The sequence below is a fragment of the Notamacropus eugenii genome, chromosome 4, assembly GCF_028372415.1.
Source record: "Notamacropus eugenii isolate mMacEug1 chromosome 4, mMacEug1.pri_v2, whole genome shotgun sequence".
Lineage (NCBI taxonomy): Eukaryota > Metazoa > Chordata > Mammalia > Diprotodontia > Macropodidae > Notamacropus > Notamacropus eugenii.
Window position 1 is genome coordinate 326,753,607 of NC_092875.1, and position 22,318 is coordinate 326,775,924.

The window sequence follows — 22,318 nt, forward strand, 5'->3', positions numbered from 1 at the left end:
TGAACTCTATAATGAGGCACTTAATATAGTGACAATTTCTATAAAATTGTAATAATGTTCCTTTTTCTCCTTACCTGCTCCCTGGAAAGTCAGTCCTGTCAGAAGGAGAACAAAGCACCAAATTAATTCACAGTCTGACATAATTGTGAGAGATAGAGATAGGGTCCTACTTCTTGTTAGGGGAAAGTGGGTCATACTGGTTTCCTTTCTGGCTTTATATGCTGCTGGCCTTGAGTGCCAAGCCTGCAGATTTGACTCAAATACTCCCTGAGACATCTACTAGATCTGTGACAATGGATGTGTCATGTAACCTCTTTGTCTCAATTTCTTCATCTATAAAATGGGGATAATAATACCCGTGTCACTTCACATGGTTGTCATGAGGATTAAAAGAGATCATATATGGGAAATGTTTCACAAACTATTAAGCACTAACTGCCCATGTTGTTCTTATCTGTACATTTCTTTCTAAAAAATTCAAATAGTATTTTATTTTTTCAAATTACATATAAAGATAATTTTCAAAGTTCATTTTTTATTAGACTTTTGAGTTCCACATTTTTCTCCCTCTCTCCCTCCTTTCCTCTCCCTCCCAGATGGCAGGCAATCTGATATAGATTATACATATGCAATCATGTAAAACACATTTCTTCTGTACATTTCTTAATTATACAATAGTATTGCTATCAGTGCACCTTTGTCCTTTTAAAATAATAAGTAATTTCTAACCATCCTTCCTAGCCACCCATACCTTCCATGATAACGAGATTTGTCCCTTTTTATTTCTGTTAAGATGAGACTCTCTTCTCTCTCCCTGTACACACACACACACACACACACACACACACACACACACACACACACACACACACACACACACACACACACACACACACGAGAGGTTTCCCCTTTCTGCTTTGAAGCACCACAATAAGAAAGAGGCCACTTCCCCCACTTCCACATAAGTAAGCAGAGGATTTCTCAAAACCTGGGACAAGACAGGATGATAGGAATGGTTTTTCATTTCATTAGTGTGTAGAGGCTGGTATTTTATAGAGACTGTGCTTACTCATATTCAGGGGCAGATTCTTCTGGCCATTTCGCTATACAATTTCTCTCTCTTTGGCTATCAATCTTTTGGTTATTTATTCCACTGATAACTGGAAAATGGTGCTGGGGAATAAGGTTTGGAGATCACAAATGGGTTTGTGATTCACCCACCTCCGAATGCAAGGAGTAACTTGCACTTATACTCTTCAAACTGTTTCACTATTCATTATCTTATTTTACAACATGGATGGCTCATATTTATGTTGTTTTTGTCTGATAGTATAACTTTTATTATTTCTCATTTTACAGATAAGAAAACCCAGTTTCAAAAAAAAAAAAGATTAAAAGATATGATTTCAGATCTTTTTGACTCCAGGTTCAGAACTCAAGTGTACTACTTAGCTGCCTATTGCTGTCAGTGTCCTCATTTTACACTTGAGGAAACTGAGGTAGACAGAGGTTAGATGTCTTGCCCAGGGTCATGGGCAAGCTAGGTGGATAGAGCATTGGGTCTGGAGTCAGTATCTGTGCCAAGAAAGCCCCAATGGGGTTACAAAGAGTTGGAGACAACTGAAAAATAACTGAACAACACATTCATACATAAAGATCCCTTCAAGTTACACATTGATTTAATTTTAAAATATGTCATCTATATTTTATTGTATTTTTATTTATTTTATTACTTATTTCTCAACTACATTTTAATTTGGTTCTTATGCATTTGAGAATGTTGTGCCAGGAAGGGTTGTTTTGACAAGTCTAGATCTTTAAGGCACCTTCTGGCTCAAAAATCTTATGGTCTTATTAGTCCTGACTGCCATTATTTAGCTGTGTGAATTTAGCCAAGTCATTTAATGCACTCAGGTGTTTCTGCTTCTGTAAGATGGTGATGATGATTTCTGTCCTCCTAAGGTGGTTATGGGTATCAAAAGAGAATGCTTGATCAAGTATAAAGACCTACCTATATTTAAAGGATGACCAAATAACTTTATATCTAGCTCAGGGCTTCTTAAGCTGTTTCTCCTCAGATCCCTTTTGGCAGTGTTAGTTGGCAGTTCCATGGCCTGAGGGCATGCACAGTGCAAAGTTTGAATGCTTTGTGTTCAGAAGGCTGCAGTGAAGTTGCTTGATGGAACATGGACAAGCGCTGTCAAAAACACTTTGGATTCATTACACGTTTGATTTTGAATTAATTTTTGGTCATTGCACATTACTGTTACATCAGTTAGACGCTACTATAGAAGATCTCCAGTGACAGGGAGCTCATTACCTAGTAGCACTCTGAATCCTAATTATATAGCAGGTGCTTAGAACTATGGGATCCTCCTGAAAATTACTCATTTCTTTTTCCTTTCTAGGCCCTCATGAAACACCATGAACACTAAGCAGGTTGTAGTTATAAGATGCCTTTTTGTAGACTCCCATGTCATAGTGACCACCAATAAAACAAGCCTTGGGCATCTAAATTCAGTAGAGTATGAAGTATTCAGTTAGTTCCTAATTCACAGCATCTTCTTAAAAGGTCAGAACCTTATAGGCAATCACTGTCAAATGAGATAACTCATTTTATCTGGAGTGATCTACATCTGGCTTATCAAATAAGAATATGGTATATTTATAAGAAACAACCAGCAGGACACTGGCTCATATTTGTAAATATCAGAGCTGAGAAGTGAATCTTCTGCCAGATCTTGCCTTCATCAAGCCTTTCTGTGCTATTGGGATAGTTGAATGAAATCCCTCACTGAGGCAGCTAGCCTTAAGAATAGGTGAAGCCTAGTTGTCTGAACCATAACCAAGGGACCATTCCTTACTTCCTGGCAAGAAACTTTCTTTCCCTGAAAAATACCTAAGAAGAAAGCCCTTTGAGTACTGAATTATAATCTGAAGACCATGAGAGAAACTTCCTAAATTGATTACAGGTTCCTTGAATATGTATATTAAATGCCATTACACTTACTTTAAAAATCTGAAAGTTTAAGGTGGTTCATTGGAATATACAAATGTACTTCATCAACCCCTCCCCAAGCAAAATGTTATTCTCTTTTATACACTGTGGGCACTGTCCATAAATTAGATAATGCCCTTCAATAATCAACAATTTGGCAGATTATGCTTATGACAAAGTTAACTATCTTCAACCTAAAGGTTTAATTAATTATCTTCATTAGTGATAAAAATGATATTTTTTTGAATATGGCAAATGCTAAAATGTCTATGTTTACCTTTTTGCTGTTAAGGTAAATCACAGACCATCAAACCTTAGAACAGAATGGGACCTCAGAAATCATCAGATCAACCTGTATTTGGTCAGAGACTCCACTTATAATACCCCCTGTAGGTAGTAATTGATCCTCTGTTTGAAGTGACTTCCAGTGACAAAGAATTTCCAGTTATCCTTTTGGATGATTCTAATTATTAGGAAAACTTCCCTACTTTCAGCTGAAATCTGTCCCTCTTTAATTTCTGTCCATTACTCAGAGTGCTATCCAAGCAAAACAAGTCTCATTCCTATGCCAAATGATAACCTTCTAAGTAGTTTTAAATAGTATTCATGTGCCCACTAAGTCTCCTTTTCTCTGGATAAATAGCTTCAATTCACTGTACAGCTTCTTACATAGCAAGCTTTCAATTTCTTTCACCACCCTGATCTTCTTTTCTCTGGACATAGTCCAGCTTATCAATATCCTTCCGATTGAAGACAGTACTCCAGGTGTAGTAGTATAGCTAGACTGTCACCTCTTTCATTCTGGACACTATAGACATATTATGGACATAAATACAATCCAAAGTAGCATTAGCTTTTTGAGGTACCACAGCATCCTGATGGTTAATATTGAGTTTGCAGCCCACTAAAACCCGAGGTGTTGAGCATTGAGGAGAATAAAGAATAGATAAAGAAATTATTAGGAACATTAGCAGAGGTGCAATCTAATATTTTGTTTATTTTTGCAGGGCATTAAACTGTGTCTAAGAGATTTTAGGTAAAAATTCAAATCATGGCTAATGTTGACCTCAATCTACTTTATTGGTTAAAGTTGAATCTTTTTTTGCAAGTCAGAAATTTCTTGCTTTAATATTAGTTACATAGTGTTTAAAATACTTTTCCCTATTTATTAAAAGTCCAATCATGGATTACTGTTAAATAAATTACCTGGTTATTATTGACATTGGCTCAGCTTCCCATTAATCAGACTTGTTAGCTTCAAGGTCAGTCTCAAGTAAAAAAAGTCTGAGTTCATTAGTGTTTTTCAAGTAATGAGGTTTTACTACTTTTAAGTACATATGGTACACTGAAGTAGTCTGTTAATCACAATAGTTTGTTAGACATGGTTAATTGATTGGAGAAGAATAATTTGCAAGTAATTAGCATATTTTATGACAGGAGATACTATCACGGTATTTGAAAACAGTTTGTTCTTTTGAGTAGCTTAAGTGTTTACACTTTTTTTTCCTTTTCATCATTTTTTTTGGGCAAAACATTTCTGTTTTTTTCATTTGCTGGGCAAAACATATTTTCATAGACAGTGAATGTGTAAATTCTGCCTCCTCCGAATTGTTTCAAAGGTCGATGTACTGGGGATGTATAGATAATAAAGCTTCATGCCAGATTTCCCGTCTTCACATTCAGAGACTCCTGAACTGCTGAAAAAAGGAGTTGATGTTGGTTTAAACTCGTGTGTCTTGAAGATTTTTTTTCTCACCACTACTGTGAGTTTGAGATTACTTTTGAGTTCAATAGATGGGTTAATTCTAAAGCTGCAGTATCTCCCAGGCACTCGAGAAATATCTTTGGAGAAATCAAGCACTGAACATAGCTGGCACATGACTCGAGAGAATGGAGGGGTTTCGAAGTCATGGCTTCAGAAGCACCAGTGCCCAGGATGGTGATGGGAGACAGAAACTTAGAATGTAACAAGTGAATTAAATTCAATTTACAAATATATCGGGGAGAAGGACGTCTTTCGGAGGTAGCTCATTCGCGCTGCATTTCCCTGTTGCTTTTCCTCTCCTCCTCTCTCTCCTAAGGGCTCTAAGAGGTTAAACAAAACCTTTCTGATTAGCTCATCGTAGCTTCCCAGAGCTCGTGGTGAGGGATGAAGGAGTCCATAGTAGCTTGGGTGGGTAAGACAAGGTTCCGCTCTTTTGAACTACAACCAGGACTTCAATTAGAAACTAAGAGCTGTAGTTTGGGGGCCTTGGGCGAAGGTGGGGAAACCTGTGAATTTCTTTCTTTTGAAATAGTTTGGAAAGCTAGCAGAGGAGGTCTGTCCACCAGCCAGTGGTAGAGGGAGCCCGTCCAGTGATAATTAGCCTGCAGGAGCCAAGTGCTCTTTCTCTGTCCTTGAAGAACAGCCCAGTTGACCTTGTTCCTGCTTACTCCAGAGAAATCACCAGGAAAGCCGAGAAAACAGAGTGTGGTGACTAAACACCCTTCCTGCCGCATGCAAATGCAGCCAGGCTGGGAGCTGAGCTCCTCTCCTCCCCTCCTCTCAATCGGGCTTTTCATTCCCTGATTCAACCGGCATTTTCTGTTCTTTCCTCCCTCCCCCACTTACAAACAGCTTTTCATGAACCAGATTGCCACTGTTCTTTTCCCCTCCTCCCTTCCCCCACCCCCTCCTCCCCTTTCTAGTCCCCTCCTCTTTTCCCTGCAGGACTGAATGAAAATCTTCCTGATCACTACCTACTTGTTCGATCATAGCACATCCCGGTCACGTCTCCCGGCGAGCCCTGACTGCCAGCATCACTGAGCAGAAGCAGAGGAGGGCAGAGGACGTTGGGGAGCCGGGGAAGGGGGTGGGAGCCCCGGCCTTCTCATTGGCTGCTCCCCCCCACTTGATCTGGGCATCTGGAATCCAGCTAAGGAATGGAAATAGGGAGCTTGTCCGGCAAGAGGGGCAGCAGAGGGAGGGAGGAGGAAGGCTGAGGGTCGGCGCGGCCCCGGCCAACCCAGGACAGCATTGCACCCCGGGCTCCCCGGAGAGGGGCACTAAGGGTTTTGGATGACCCTCACGATCAAGGTGCTTAGAAAGTTTACCCCACCGAGAGTGCCGTGCTTCGTCTGACAGCCCCAGGGAGCCGAGAGGAGGAGAAGGAGGAGAGGGAGGAGGAGGAGGAGGAGGAGGAAGAGGAGGAAGAGGAGAAGGAGGAGGAGGAGGAAGAGGAGAAGGAGGAGGAGGAGGAGGAGGAGGAGGAGGAGGAGGAGGAGGAGGAGGAGGAGGAGGAGGGCGGCTGCGAGATGGGGCATCGGGTCCTGGGCTGCCTCGACCAGGGGCTGGAGGTACGGGCTCTTGCCCCCTGCCAGTGACAGCTGGGCCCCCGGGCTCCGGGCACTGAGCCCTCGCCGAACTCAGTCGCCTGCCCCATCTCCCCTGGTCAGGATGGGCTACGCCGACCCCTCGGCCAACCGGGATTTGCTCGGGAATCGAACTTTGTTCTTCATCTTCATCTGCGCCTTTGCCGTGGTGACCTTGCTGCAACAAATCCTGTATGGCCGAAACTACATCAGGAGGTTAGAAAGTCGGATGCGGGGCTGAGGCTGGGGCTGGGGGACTGGCTGGAGGAGACCGTAGCTGCTTCGGGGATGGGGGTTCATCTAAAAATGATGCAGGGCGCTCCCCTCCTCCCCTTTTTGACAGAGGGTACCGAGCAGCATTAAGTTTCCTTGGCAGCCCAGATAAATGCAGCTATCTGAGAAGTCAGGAATCCTGGATGAGTGAGGACACTTCGGTCTCCCGTGATACGGGAGAGCAATATTCACAGTCTGCCTTGCGTCTCCCTAGAGGGAGAGCCTTGAATGCCAACACGAATTTTAGCTAATTAGAAATGCATTTGAGTGTTAATGATCAATGCAAGGATCAAGATTGAGAACTCTGGTCTCAGTTTGTGGGGTCTTCACCTGACCCTAGAATTACTTCTGGAGGCTCCCTTGGGGGAGGTTTGGGTCCAATTCCCCGGGGAGTTTCTTGTTCAGTGAACTTGAACCAATGTTCAACTTGGGGTGCTTGGGAAAATGAGGTTTTGGTGTGCAGTGGTGTGGAGGAATACAAGAGTAATGCTGATTTATATTTGTATATATATTATATATCATTGGATTTTGTCATGTAAAAAAAAACCAAACAAACCCATAGTTTAATCTGTTCTGGGACAGCAGAAAGAGCACTCTGGAGTCAGAGGACCTGGGTTCAAATCCTTCCTTTGATTCTTGTGATACTGACAAGTCATTTAATCTCCCTGGGCCTCAATTTCCTCCCCTGCTTGTATCAGATAGATGCCAAGGTCCTTTCTAGCCTTAGATCTATGATTCTACCTTTAGATGGATTTTTGTCATGAGCCAGGGAGAATGAAGTAAAAACTGTGAGCCCCTGTGTCTCACAACAAATATTCTTGACATGAGCAGAAATATCCCCAGGACGTATGACCTAGGAAATCTATGGGAAAATAACAGCTTCTATACTTAAACATTCTTCTTTCTGCCTCTGCCTCTGCCTCTCTGAGGGGTGGAAACAGCTTCTGTCCATTTCTGCCTGCTGAAGTCCTGAACTGCATCAGGGTACTCCCAAGCTGAAGTTACCATCAGGGACCAAATTTGTCTTGATCAGCCACCTCTTTCTGTGCTACCAGACCTGCTTTCCCCCCACCTCACCCCCCCAAGCTTACTCCTCTAATTTGATTTTTCCAACCTTTCCCTTCTCACTTTTCTGAGGAGACAGCTGTCCTTCCCTCCCACTTGACCATATATTCCCTATCTTCCCCACCCTGCAAAAGCCTATACAGGTTGAGGTGGAGGGAGTAGGACATTTAAAGTGCTCGCTAGTGAATAATGATTGATCATTTTAAAATAGCTCTCTCAGCTATGGGAAATCACAGGTTCCTTGGAATAGAAGATGAGAGACTTTAGACCTGGAAAGAACTTTAAAGATCAAGTCCAACCTCCTTATTTTACGGTTGAGGAAACTGATACCCAAAGAGTTAAACTTACACATCAGAGATGGTAAACAGAAGGGCTAAGACTCAAACCTAGGTCAGATGTGTCTGTCCAGTGTGCCTAGATTTGTGGTTAGCCCTCAGGAGGTGACATGACCTTCAAGGGCATTTTCTTCTCCTTGGGAGTCAGCAGCTGATCAGACCTGCATTACACTAGTGGTTTGGAAGGATAATTCAACCTAGACCCTGGGAGGGTGTTGGAAACTTTAGCACAGCTCTTGTGTTACTGCTCTCACCTCTGGCTGAGTCCTCACTCTCTCCTCCCCACAAGGACAGCCTGGTTCTCAATAGTTCCAAACAATTTCCTGTTTCTTGCCCTAGCCATAGGTTTTGATTATTTGTGTTCCTCACTGCCCCTTGGGGGTGTGTGTGCCCAGATGTGCTTGTGTCCCTGTGGTCAGCCTTCAGGGAGAGGACATCTTATTAGGAAGGCCTAAGGGTTCAAGCCTGTTACATCCCTATCTTGTTCTCTTGAAGCTAGGGGAAGGAGCTGGGGGGACAGGGAGAGGTGAGGAGGGAAAAATAGGCAGCATTCCCAGCAAGCTTCTGTGATGTGATATTGGAGCAGTATAGGGGACATAGGGCTCCATACAGAAGCAAACCAAACTTATTATTTACTATTGTTGGTTTGTTGGGTCAGGATGACCTCATCTTAAAGAGCTAGCTCTCTGTAGCAGGGTGTATGTACCCTGATGTCTGCCCTGAAAAAGTATTGGCCTTGACCCTTTAAATCATTTTTATTTGCATTCTTAGATCTTTCTACATTATTCTGGAACAATTGAAGTGGCCATGTACTAAAAATGTACTATGTGCCCAGTTCTGATGTTTGGGGAGATACCTATATCTATCAGACCTGCCTGAGAGACAAATCATACAAACATGAAACAAAAATAATTAAGTGCTATATGATGTAGTGTATCATCTGTTAAATACCTTTTATGGATAGAGCACTAGTTAGGTGAGATACGAAATCCTTACGACCTCATGGGGGATTTAGAATCTAGTGGGGAGAAAAGACTCTAATACAAAAGTAATTGTATATGAATTATTATGAGATAAATACATTTGAGAGTTTAGAAGTTCAAGTTCAGGAAGAGAGGTTACCAGGTTAATCTTCCAGAGAGGTACTGACTACATGAAGGAACTCAAAGAAAGAAGTCACTTGACAGCATCTTTAGGATGGGAAGGCTTCATGGAAGACTTTAGATTTGAGCTAGGTCTTGAAGGATGAGTAGCATTTGACTAGTCAGATAAGAGGAAGAAGATGGTTCTAAGTTCTCAGCAATCGGAAATCGCAGGTACCTTGGAAGAGCAAATGATGGGTAGGAAATGAAGTTGGATAGCCTGATCAGAGGTCAAGGCAGAAATAAATATGAGATATGCGGGCCAGTGAAATAAGGAGGCCTGCATGTCTGAGGCCAAGTCTGTGTGCTAGAGTGCAAGAGAACATAAGGCTGGAAATATTGGCTAGGTTTAGATTGTGGAGGGTCTTGAAAGCTAAGGAGAGGAGTTTGGGTATGATGCAGGTGTCAGTCAGGAGCCATTTTGGTTTCTTGAGTGGAAGAGAATGATATGAGGAAATCATTGTTTTAGAAAGATGTATGTGTGTATGTGTGTGTGTTTGTGCGTGTGTATGTGTGTGTGTGTGTTTGTATAGGATGGACTACATACAGAGATTCCAGAAGAAGGGAGTAGAGCAATAATCCCATCCAAGAATTTCAGATCCTTAGTTCTTAGTCCACTTCATTCCTCTTTGGAACTCCTAAGACTCAGTGTTTCTCCCTCTCTAATCTATTCTTCCATGTGACTGCCAAAGTGATACATTCCTTAGGTATGAGTCTGACCATGTCACTCTCCTGCTCAAAAAGGTTCAGTGGCTCCCTATTGCTTCTCAGATGAAACATAGACTACCCCATTTGTCATTTATAATTACCTTTCCAGACATTATACCTTAGTCTCCCTTCATGCACTATACTGCCCAGTCAAACTGATCTACTTGCTCGGAATTTTACATTTCATTTCTTCTCTTCAAGTCTCTGGCCAGGCAGTAAGTCCTCCCTGTGTAGAAATGTATTCCCTCTTCACTTCTACCTCTTAAAATCTCCAGTTTCTTTTAAAGTTCAGTTTAAATACCATTTTTGATTTCTAATTTTTTGATCCTCTCAGTTGCTAATGACAGTTCTCTGCCCTCCCTTTGCCCCATTATCCTGTAGTTACTTTATATAGATTTTTTTAAAAATCATGCTGTTTCTGCTAATAGTTTCATTTTTGTTTTTGTATCCCCAATGCTTAGAAGAGTATCTGGCACAAAGTAGGTACTGAATAAATGCCTGTTGTCAGAGTAATTGGTTGATTCTTTAATCTTAAGCTTGTTTGGTGTCATACTATTAAAAGCTCTCATGGTTCTAAAATTCTAAGATCGCGGGACCACTTGTCTCAGATCACAAGTCACTCGTATTTATTCAATGACAAAGTTAGACCTGTGGAGAGAGGGAGTTGTTAAGCCTCATGCTTCTAAACTACTTCCATTTTTGTAAATTAGGGAACAGCATGAACTTTCAGGAATAGTGCTCTGAAAGCATCCTGACCATCCATGGCTCTTAGGCGTACTCCATTGGCTAAAAGGGAAATGACCAAGAGAGTGTGAACAGTTAGCCCCCCATCCCTGGAGAAACCAATTAAGGCATGTTCTGTCCTACCTATGAAAGAATGGGAACTTCCTTCTCACTAGCCTACACATAGATTGCACTTTACTGATTACAAAGTATCTTTACACACATTCTCCTGCTTGTTCCTCACACTGATGTTAGGAAAGAAGTAATATCAATATTATTACCCCCATTTTACATATGGGAAAACTGAAGCTAGTGAAGCAACCTGTGCACAGTCTCACAGTTAGTAAGTGACAGAGCTAGTGTTTGCATATAGTTTTTCTGACAGCAAAACTTGACCCTTTCTACTACATTGCAATAGCATCTTGGAGTCTCTAGGTGGCTAGATACTATGCCAGACATGGAGTCAGAAAGGCTGAGTTCCAGTCCAGCTTCAGACACTTACTAACTGTGAAACTCTGAGCAAGCCACTTAACCTTTGCAGTTTTTATATATGAAAAAAGGAGATAGTAGAAGCACCTACCTTCCGAGGTTTGTTGTGAGGACCAAATAAAAGATGATAATTGTAAAGTACTCAGTGTCTGACACATAGTAAGCACTATACAAATGTTAGTTTTATTATTATTAATAAAAATTATCTTGATGTAGAAAGACCTCCAATAATATTTATGATGCTTAATTACTGAGAAACATCCTTATCAGGCAAATTTGGAAAGGTAGTCCCTGGGTCCCTAGCCTCCTTTCTTTCTGCCATCTTTCACTCTCTCTCCTTTTTAGGCACTTTCACCCTTCCCAGTTCAGAATCCTTACACTTGCCCCATGTCCTTCCAGCCAGTGGGAAAAGTAATCTGATAATGTTCTTCATACTGAAGTGTGAGTGACTTCATATTTAAAAGTTCTGCCTGGAGAAGGCAATCAATGCTCAAGCTAAGGAAGTGAATTTCTTTCACAGAGAAATTTTAGCTACTTGCCTCAGGTGGGTTTTGCTAACTCTGCCTGATGAATTTTCTCATTTCCCATCCTTCTTGATGGGATTTCTGCAGCATTTGACACTATTGACTACTCCTTTTCAGCAAGCTCTCTTCCATTTGTCTCTCTAACACCATCTAATTTTTGCTTTAATGATGCTCTCTCTGCTCCTTCTCAGTTTTCTTTGTTGATTCTTCATCCTCTTTCTACCACCCACATGAGATTATCATCCAGGGTTCTATCCTCTTCTCTTTTCTCTCCACACTTGTTTGGTGGGTTCATCTAGTCCTGTGTGTTCAATGATCTTTGCTATATAGTTGATTCTCAAATTTATATACCTACCTCCCCAAGCTATCTATCTACTCCCCTGAACTCTACTTCCCTATCTTCAAGTGCCTGCTGTCCACCTCCACTTGGATGTCTGGTTGATCCAAAGCTGAACTTCTAATTAGTGGCATAGGGAATAGAGTACTGGACTTGGGAGTCAGAAAGATCTGAACTCGAATTCTGCCTCAGACGTTTAGTATGTGTGACCTTGGGCTTTACACTTTACACCTCTGTGTCAGTTTCCTCATCTATAAAATGAGGGATTTAGATTGATCGCCTCCAAGGTACCTTGTTGCTCTAAATCTGTGCTCTGATGATTCTCACTCTGAACCTGTTCTTCCCAAATTCCCAATTTTGTTGATAGCACTATCACCCTAATCTCCCAGACTCATGCCCTCAGAATCCTCTTCAACACTTCTCTCTTCTGGAATGTCCCCTCCCCTCTCTCTTCACATTTTCCCATTTTTTTTTCTTTGAGAAGTCTATATTTGCTTCCTTTCTCCATTTTTTTCTCTTTTCACTTCCCACCTTTTTGTAGTCTGGATTTTGACCTCATCACTCAACTAAAATTATCTCAGGTACCCATTAGCTATGTGACCCTGTCAACAATTAAGACTAAATTTCAGAGGGGGTACTCATCTTCATGAGGCAACTAGGTGGAAAAGTGGACAGAGTACTGGGCCTGAAGTCAGGAGGACCTGAATTAAATTTGGCCTTAGACATTAGCTGTGTGAACCCGGGCAAATCACTTAACCCTGTTTGCCTCAGTTTCCTCATCTGTAAAATGATCTGGAGAATGAAATGGCAAACTACTTTTATATCTTTGTCAAGAAAACTCCAAATGGGGTCACCAAGAGTTGGATGTAGGATAGATACAGTCCAGGGATGAGGAACCTGCAGCCTCGCCAGCCCAAAATAGAATGTACATATTGCTTCCCTCCTTTAGAATGTAACCTGAGAGAATTGGTAATCCCAGGGTCATACAGCTTGTAAAGTACCTGAGGTGGTTTCGTGTATTCCACAGGATTCCATACCTTAGAAAGATGGTTGGAAGAGAACTTCTGGGCACCTAAAACTTTAGTTGTCAGTGGTGATAACCTGACCATCAGGATCTTTTTGACCCCAAGTCAAGTGCTCTATCCACTACCATCCCATTTTTATTGACCACCTACTTTGTGCCTCCAACTGGGGTAAAAAGATAAGAAGAGACATGGACCCTGCCCTCAAGGATCTTTAGAGAGGTTTGTTATAGGGAGAGAAGACAATAGGTGCAACAATTAATGAACAGTACAAAATGGAGTCTTACAGATTTTGGCATTTCTTAAGCTAGTACTTGAAGTGTTAACAAGGGCTTGCCTTACAACAACCCTGTGGGGTAGATGGTATAAGTGATGTTATGTCTATTTTACAGATGAGGTAACTGAGGCTCAAAATGGTTAATAACATTGCTGGTTCAAATTGAAGTCTTTCTAAGACCAGCGCTCATTCCACTATACCCACCATCCTGTTGACCTGCCTCTTAGGTTAAGGGAGAGAGTGAATGGTACTTGTTATAGTAGTTAGGGAAAGTTTCTTGGAGAAAGTAGGCCTTGAAGGGTGAGTAGGATCTGGATATATAGAGGAAGAAAAGAAGAGTGTGATATGTTGGTGGAATGGTGTAAGCAGAAGTGGGGCTGTGGGAATGAAAACAGTACAGTTAAACTATGAGAAAATTGGTTGAGGAAGGGTGGTAAATTTTAGGAAATAGTTGGATTGCTAGGCAGATGGGAGGAGAAAAGACATTCCATGTATAGTATAGCATATTGGTGGGAATGGCATGTTCAGCGGACAAAGAAGCTGGCCTGAAAAGAACAGAGTGTGTTGGGGAAAAGGGCAGATGAAGATGAGTAGGTTGGGCAGAGACAGAGTATAAAGACTTTTAAAATCCTGTAGAGGGATTTAAGTGTCAAATGGTGAGCAATAAGGAGCCCCTGGAAATTCTCAAGTAGAGAATGGCCTGGGGAAAGTGAGGCTTTAAAATGGATGAAATGTACCAGCTAGATTAGAGAATAAATTCTGGAAGTGGAAAGGCTGGTCACAAAGAGTGAGGGAAAGAAAGCCTGGAGGTGCTATTTTTTTTTTACTTAATTTCTGTGTGGTAAATTGGAGAGAACCCTGGCTTCGGAGTCAGCAGCCTTGGATTCCAGTCCTGTAGCTACTATTTAACTTGCCATGGGATCCCATGGGAATGTCATCTTACCTTTGGAGACTTGGTTTTCTCATTTTTATTTTCAGACAATTGAACTAGACCAGAAGTGTCAAATGCAGGTCCCAATACAACACTTCCAAGTGTAGCCGAAGCCAGATTAAAATGTAGTTGGGAAATATTTAACAAAACAAATAAAAATATAATAAAATATAGATGGCATCACATAGCTAAGTCAATATGTGACCTACAAGGATCCTTAGGTACAGATTACTTGCCCCCTTGTCTATTTAATTTTGATACTGTTGGGCCGGACTGTCTCAAAGGTCACTTCTAAGTTGTGAAGTCAAATTCTCTATTCTTACAATACAACCAGCACATTCAAAATTGCTTAAGATCAGCGTTTGGCTACCTCTGTTTGAGAGGGATTGCAAATGTCCCAAGAAGCCAAAAATAGAGAAATAACCACATGGTAAATAAGGAGTTATGGCTCCCTAATTCAGTGGGTACCTTTGGGATTGGAGTATATTCAAAGGTATTATGAGAGCATGAAACCTTATACATACTCTTATTGACCATTTGTTGATTGAGGAATGACTCATTCTTATAGATTTGACAAAGGTCTTTATATATTTGAGACATGAGACCTTTATCTGAAGAACTATTAAAATTCCATACCCTCCCCATTCCCCATCAATTTTTAGCTTTCCTTCTGGTCTTAGCTACACTTTTTTTATTTATACAAAATCTTTTTAATTTAATGTGATCAAAATTATCCATTCTGCATCTCACAACACACTCTATCTCTTTTTTGTTCATAAATTGTTCATCTATCTATAAGTATGGTAGGTAATATGTTCCATGTTCTTCAAATTTTCTTGTAATATCTCCCTTTATATCTAAGTCATGTATTCATTTTGACCTTATCTTGGCAAGTGGTATAAGATATTAGTCTATGCCCAGTTTCTCCTAGACTGCTTTCCAGTTTTCCCAACAATTTTTACCAAATAATGAATTCTTATCCCCCAAACTTAAGTCTTCATACTTGTCAGACACTGGGTTACTATATTTGTTTGCTGCTATAAATTGTATCTTTACTCTGTTCCACTGATCTATCTACCTTTCTGTTTCTTAGCCAGTCACAGATAGCTTTGATAATTACAACTTTATAATATAGTTTAAGATGTGATACTGCTAAACCTCCTTCCTTTACATTTTTGCCATTAGTTTCTTTGATATTCTTAATCTATTTTTTTGTCCAAATGAATTTTATTATTTTTTCTAGCTCTGTAAAATATTTTTTTTGGTAATTTAATTGGGATGGCATTGAATATATAGATTAATTTGGGTAAAGTTGTCATTTTTATTATATTGGCCCTGCCTACCCATGAACAGTTAATATTCCTCCATTTATTTAAATCTGATTTTATTTGTGTACAGTTTTTTTTATGGTTTTGTTGACTTATGTGGGTTTACTTTATATCCTGCTACTTTGCTGAAATTATTAATTATTTCAGTTCTCTTTTTAGGTGAGTCTTTAGGATTTTCCAGGTATATCATCATATCATCTGCAAAAAGAGATAGTTTTAATACCTCATTCCCTATTCTGATTCCTTCTATTTCTTTCTTTCCTCTTGTTGCTATTGCTAGGATTTCTAATACAAAATTGAAAAATATTGATGACAGTGGGCATTTTTGTTTCACACCTGATCTTACTGGGAAGGCTTCTAGCTTATCTCCATTATAAATAATGCTTGCTAATGACTTTAGGTAAATGCTTCTTATCAATTTACGGAAAAGTTCATTAATGCCTATACTTTCAAATATTTTTAATAGAAATGAGTGTTGTACTTTATCAAGTGCTTTTTCGGCATCTATTGATATCATCATATGATTTTTGTTACTTTTATTATTCATATAATCAATTATGTTAATAGCTTTCCTTAATGTTAAACCATCCCTGCATTCCTGATATGAATCCTTCTTGGTCATAATGTGTAATCTTCGTAATACATTGCTGTAATCTTTTAGCTAGTATTTTATTTATGATTTTTATATTCATATTCATTACTAAAACTGATATGCAATTTTCTTTCTCAGCTTTTACTTTTCCTGGTTTAGGTATCATATCATAAAAGGAGTTTGGTAGGACCTCTTCTTTATCTATTATTTCAAATAATTTATTTAATATTAGAATTAGTTGGTCTTTAAATCCTTGATAGAATTCACTTGTAAAATCCATCTGGTCCTTGCGCTCTTTTCTTAGGAAGACCATTTATGGCCTGTTCAATTTCTTTTTCTAAAATAGATCTATTTAGACATTTTATTCCCTCTTCTGCTAATGTAGGCAGTTTGTAGTTTTTTCTTCTATTTCATTTAAGTTGTTAAATCTATTGGCATATGATTGGGGAAAATAATTCCTTGTAATTGCCTTGATTTCATCTTTTTTAGTGGTATAGTGTTCTTCAGTTTTGATATTAGTAACTTGGTTTTCTTTTTTTAAAAATCACCTATTAACCATTGGTTCATCTATTTTATTGATTTTTTGTAATAACAACTCCTACTTTATTTATTAGTTCAATAGTTTTCTTACACTTAATTTTATTAATTTCACTTTTTATTTTTAGGATTTCATAAATTTAGTGCTTAATTGGGGATTTTTAATTTGTTCTTTTTTTAGTTTTTTTAAATTGCATACCCAATTCGTGGATATCCTCTTTCTCTTTTTTATTGATATAAGCATTTAGAGATATAAATTTTCCTCTGATTACTGCTTTTGCTGTATCCCATTAGGTTCTGATAAGTTGTTTCATTATTGTCATTTTCTTTAATGAAGTTATTGATTGTTTTTATTATTTGTTGTTTAACCCATCCATTCTTTAAGGGTAAGTTGTTTAGTTTCTAATTAGTTTTTTTTCCTGTTTCCATGGTTCCTTGTTAAGTACAATTTTTATTGAATTTTGGTCTGAAAAGGAAGTGTTATAATGTATCTGCTTTTAGCTATAAAATTTTTGTGCCTAATGTAAGGTCAATCTTTGTAAAGGTACCATATACCTCTGAGAAAAAAGTGTATTCCTTTCTAATTCCATTCAGTTCTTTCCAGATATTTATCATATCTAGCTTTTCTAAAATTCTATTCACTTCCTTAACTTCTATCCTATTTATTTTTTTGGTTAGATTTGTATAGTTCTGAGAGGGGAAGATTAAAGGCCCCCACTATTATAGTACTACTATTTTCACCTGTACCACATTTAACTTTTGAAGATTTAGATGCTATGGTATTTGGTACATATAAATTTAGTATTGATATTGCTTCATTATCTATGGTACCTTTTGTCATAATGTAGTTTCCCTATTTATCTCTTTTAATTAAATATATTTTAGCTTTGACTTTAATATCATGATTGGCTTTTTTATTTTGGCTAATGCATAATACATTCTACTTTAACCCTTTATTTTAATTCTATGTATATCTCTCATTTCTTGTAAGTAGCATATTGTTGAATTGTGATTTTTAAAACATTCTCCTATCTATTTCTGTTCTATGGGTGAATTCATCCCATTCACATTCAAAGTTATAATTTGTGTATTGCCCTCCATCCTATTTTTCCTCCCTATCCTTCCTGGTCTCTCTTTTAACCCTATCCTTCCTCTAATTTACCTCTACCCACTATCTCCCTATTCTACATCCCTTTAAAGAATCTCTTACCCCCTCCTCTAACTCTCCTTTTCCTTGTTCTTCCCACTCCTCTAAGGATCCCTCCCTTTTCTTCTTCCCCCACCCTCCTAAATCTTAATCTATACACCTTTCTAACCCTCCCTCTTTATCCTGTTCCTTAACTTTCTTATTTCTTTAGAAATTTAGAAGACTTTTATTACCTTTCTAGAAGTTTTTGTTGTTTCCTTTTTAACCCAGATCTGATGAGTAGAGTTCCAGCACTACTAGCCCTCCACTCCCACCTGATTCCTTTGTATCAGTTCTTCCTCTCACACCTTACTTGTATGAAATAATTGCTCTTTTTACCTTTTCCTACACAATTTTGCTTTCTAGAATCACATCACACTGAGCTCATCTCAATTTTTCTTTTCAGGTATTACTAATGAATCTTAAGAAGACAGTTTACACTTCCGCATATAAAAAGTAAAGAGTTTGTCCTTATGGAATCCCTTGTAATTGGTCTTTTCTAAATGCGCAGTTACCAGAACTGAATGAAGTACTCTAGCTACGTCCTGACAAAGGCAGACTATAGTGGAACTGTTCTCTCCTTTTGGACTCTGCATGTCACTACAACCTAGAATGACATCAGCTGTTTGGTGGTCATCCTGCTGACTAGATTTCACAAAGACCACTCCTTTTGCCATTTCTGCCCCATCCTGTCAGCATGAAGTTGAATTTTTAGATACGAATGTAGAATTGTGTCTTTAATTCCATCCTCCTTGATTCAGTCTATCATTCTAGTCTATTAAGATCTTTTTCTATCTGAACTCTGACTTCCTATGTGTTAGCAATCTTGCCAATTTCTGTGTCATCTGAAAATCTGACAAGCATGCCATTTCTGCTTTCATCAAAGGCACAGATAAAAATGATGATCATCACAGTCCAGTGACATGTCTCTCTGTCTCTCTGCTAGGAACTTCCCTGGAATTTGACAGGCTCCCATTAGTGACTACTCTTTGGGTCTAGTTATTCAACCAAATCTACCAAATTGGGCAATCATTAGCTTAAATCTTTACCTTATCCCCAAACATGGCAGAAGAGATTTTGTCAAATGCTTTTCTTAATTATAAGTATCTAACTCCTACAACTATGTTGTCTTTTGCTGATCTACTTCATTTTATAAGTGATGACAAATTATTCCTTTAATAATGTATTCTAAAATTTCACCAGGAATAGGAATTGAACCCTTGAACCCAGGCAACCAGAGTTTGCAGGCTCTATTTAGCTGTTTCCCTTTTATGAACATTGGGAAAACTGTCCTCTTTCAGCCTTGTGCCACCTTTTTCATTCTTCATAATATTTCTTTTTTGTAAATTAAATTAAAAATTTTTTTGTTACTGTAATGCTAGTAAGATTAAAGATCTTCCCCACCCATTAATGGGCCTGCCCATTAAGGGAAGCTTGATTAGGGGAGACCCACTCCTTTTGTTAATTTTTGATGCACTGGTTCTCAAGGATTGTGATGCCCTGTGGCTCTGAAAAATGTATAAATACTCTGAGGTGAGGTTTTACTTTGGGGCTTACTGATTGCAAGTGTTTGGCCAGACTAGACTCTGGACAGCTGCTAAGGAGCCCCTCCCACTCCTTCCGTGCCCCTCCCTCCCCAGGTTTTGAAAACCCAAATGTTGGCTTCTCTCTCTGATAACTATGTGTGTATGGTCAGACAGTTATCGGTCTGTTCATCTGTGATGTATGTATTGCTTATGGTCAGACAGTTGGAAGTCCTGTTCATTGATTATTATTTCTTTGTATTTTCTCTGAAGTTCAGGGTGCTGACTTTTCCCCCTGAACTAAGTGAATGATACATGTGCTTGATTAAAGTGCTTGTTGACCCTGTGTGGGATACAGTGACCCTTACTCAAATTAAACTCAGTCTTCTCAAGGTAGAAGGCAAAAGGAATTTATTACAATCTCATGAGAGGGGAACTTTCCAGTGAGAACGAGTGGTTTCAGCAAGGGAGTGTACCTGAGTAGAGTGGAATACAACATTGTATAGTTCCTAACATGGAAGCCCACTATCCTCTCTTCCCATTGGCTGGGAATCCAGGTGTACAGTCTAAGCACAGGAATCTACCCCACAGACAAAGAACACAGAAAGGAATATTGCTCACCAATGAGGGTTTTTGTTACCACATATGGAACATAAGGGAAGAATGCTGATGTGGCATAAGGGAGTGGTAAAGGGGAAGTGAAAAGCAGGGTACACCAGGTCATGTGACCAGAACTTTGATGGTTCTCCTCCATCCTGGAGCATTTTATTTGCCTAAGGGGGATACTTATTTTAGCTTTGGCAGGAAGGGTGGTGGTTTTGGGGAATTCATGCCTGAGGGGTCTTCACTTAACCTGATTTCACTCAACCCCTCAAAAGTTGCTTTCCTTTTAGAAAAGCAGATCTAAGTACCTGTAAAACAGGCCTTCCCGTGTATGTTGGGGTGCTTGCTTTTACAGTTACATTTGAAGTTTTTTGCTATACTTTTAAGTTCTGAACTATCTCCCTCTTTCCCTCCCCATCCTGCTCTAGAGAAGGCTGCCATTTAACACAATTACACAATACACACACACACACACACACACACAAAACATACTATGCATATTTCTGTTTATCTGGAGGTGGATAACATCTTCCTTCATGGATGCTTTGTAGGTAATTTAAGTATTTATGATATTCAGAATAATTTAGTCATTCACAGTTGTTCGAACAATATTATTGTTACTGTATAGAAGATTGACTTGGTTCTGCTAATTTCTTTCTTCATTATTTCATGCAGCTCTTTCCATGTTTTTCTAAAATCAATCAGCTTATCATTTCTTACAGAACAGTAGTATTAGGTCACAATCATATACCACAACTTGTTTAGGCATTCCCCTATTGATGGTTATCCCTGCAATTTCCAGTTGCCATCACAAAGAGAGCTGCTATAAATATTTTATAGCATACAGGTTCTTCTCCTTTTCCCCTAATTCTCTTAGGAAGCAGACATAATAGTAGTCTTGCTGGGTCAAAGGGTATTACAATTTTATGACTCTTTGGGCATCTCTAATGATCTTTCAAAGATCGTTGAAAGAGGTTTAGCTATAATGTATGCCAGTTCTTTCAGGTCTGGTCTGTTGTGCTCATTGAGGGCAACTAGCTACTTGACCATTTTCTAATCCCTTATATTGGGTCTCCATTCACCACTAACCATTTCTGTCCTCGCATGTTCGTTACAAAGACCATTCTCCTTGGAAGAGAAATGTGCTGTATCTAATAGGTCTCTAATCTCACTGAGCTGGGTATTCTCTCAAATGGTGCAGCTAACAGCCTAGTCACATTGTCTCATCCTGCATGACTATTATTTGTGACCTCCCATGAAGTCTAGAATACCCAACATTTTAAGGGATATTCCTTTAGGTCTCAACATTATATGGGTACCAGTATAGCACATAGGGCTCTCATCTTAAAGATCTGTTACCTCTTGCTCTTACTACACAATTCGTCTAACTCTTTGATATTAATGGTATAATAGTGTTTTGTTTTTGATAATATATTATTACTCTTTGCTTCTTCATGCATATTTTTTTTTTGTTTGTGACATTCTGCAGGTGATTTACATGTCCTATGCATCTCTCCATTGCCTTTTGGGTGACCCACATTTTTTGATTCTTTGAAGATTGTGGTATTTCATGATTCACAGATGTAAAACATCACTGGAAGACTGTTGGTGTTTAGTTGAGTTTTTGTTTTGCGTAGAAGGCTGGGGTCCTGGAAAGTGCTTCATGGTTTTCCAAGGGCAGTATGTGCTGCTTATTTTCCTTTTGAATTCTAGGTCCAGTTCATTGTCCTGAAGTATCTGTCCAAGAATACATGTATTGATAGACTAGCTCTATGATTTGTCCATTCAGTTGTATATATAGCTGTAAAGTATTCTTCATCTGCTTATTTTTCTAATATGGATATTAGAAATCTTAGGCTGTGAATTTTATTATGCAGGTTTTGCAGTGCTCCAGGGTTTGCTGTACTTGGCACAATGTCACCCACTAACAAGAGCACATAGAGGACCCCATCAAATATAGGAAATCTGGCCTCTCTTTGACCTCTTTGTTGACATCATAGGCCCTTTTCTCTTCTCCCTCTATGCTCCTGACCAGCTCAATTGTCATCTCTATGTTGCTGATTCTTAAATCAGCTTAAATAGCTCTAACATCTAACCTTCAGATTCTTATTTCCTACTGCTAATTAGATATTTCAAATTGGATGTCCTATAGTCATCTTAAATTTAACATGTCCAAAACTGAACTTATTACCTTTCCCCTCAAATTCTTGCCTTTCCAAACTTCCCTAATCCCATTAAGAGTACCACCATCCTGCTAGCCACCTAGCCTTACCACCTAGGTGTCATCATTGATTTCTCATTCTCTCTCATCCCTCTTAGCCATCATGTTGCCAAGTTCTGTCAGCTTTACCTTCATAACATCTCTCACAAATGC

The 22,318-nt window shown here is 39.2% G+C and overlaps 1 protein-coding gene and 1 long non-coding RNA gene across 3 annotated transcripts in view; one reads left to right on the top strand and one right to left on the bottom strand.

Moving 5' to 3' along the window:
• Positions 1-4,295: 4,295 nt before the first annotated feature.
• LOC140501493 (uncharacterized) lies at positions 4,296-6,152 on the bottom strand. The gene is made up of 2 exons (XR_011966203.1): positions 5,742-6,152; positions 4,296-4,695 (listed from the first exon to the last, which is right to left on the bottom strand). It is a non-coding gene; the product is annotated as an uncharacterized lncRNA (long non-coding RNA).
• Positions 6,153-6,287: 135 nt separating this feature from the next.
• ST8SIA5 (ST8 alpha-N-acetyl-neuraminide alpha-2,8-sialyltransferase 5) overlaps positions 6,288-22,318 on the top strand; it is a 138,366-nt gene continuing 122,335 nt past the window's right edge. For both annotated transcript variants that reach the window (XM_072605217.1, XM_072605218.1), the window contains exon 1: positions 6,288-6,565. In XM_072605217.1, the coding sequence (XP_072461318.1) occupies positions 6,435-6,565 (131 nt within the window). In that variant the 5' untranslated portion in view covers positions 6,288-6,434. The remainder of the gene's footprint in view (positions 6,566-22,318) is intronic.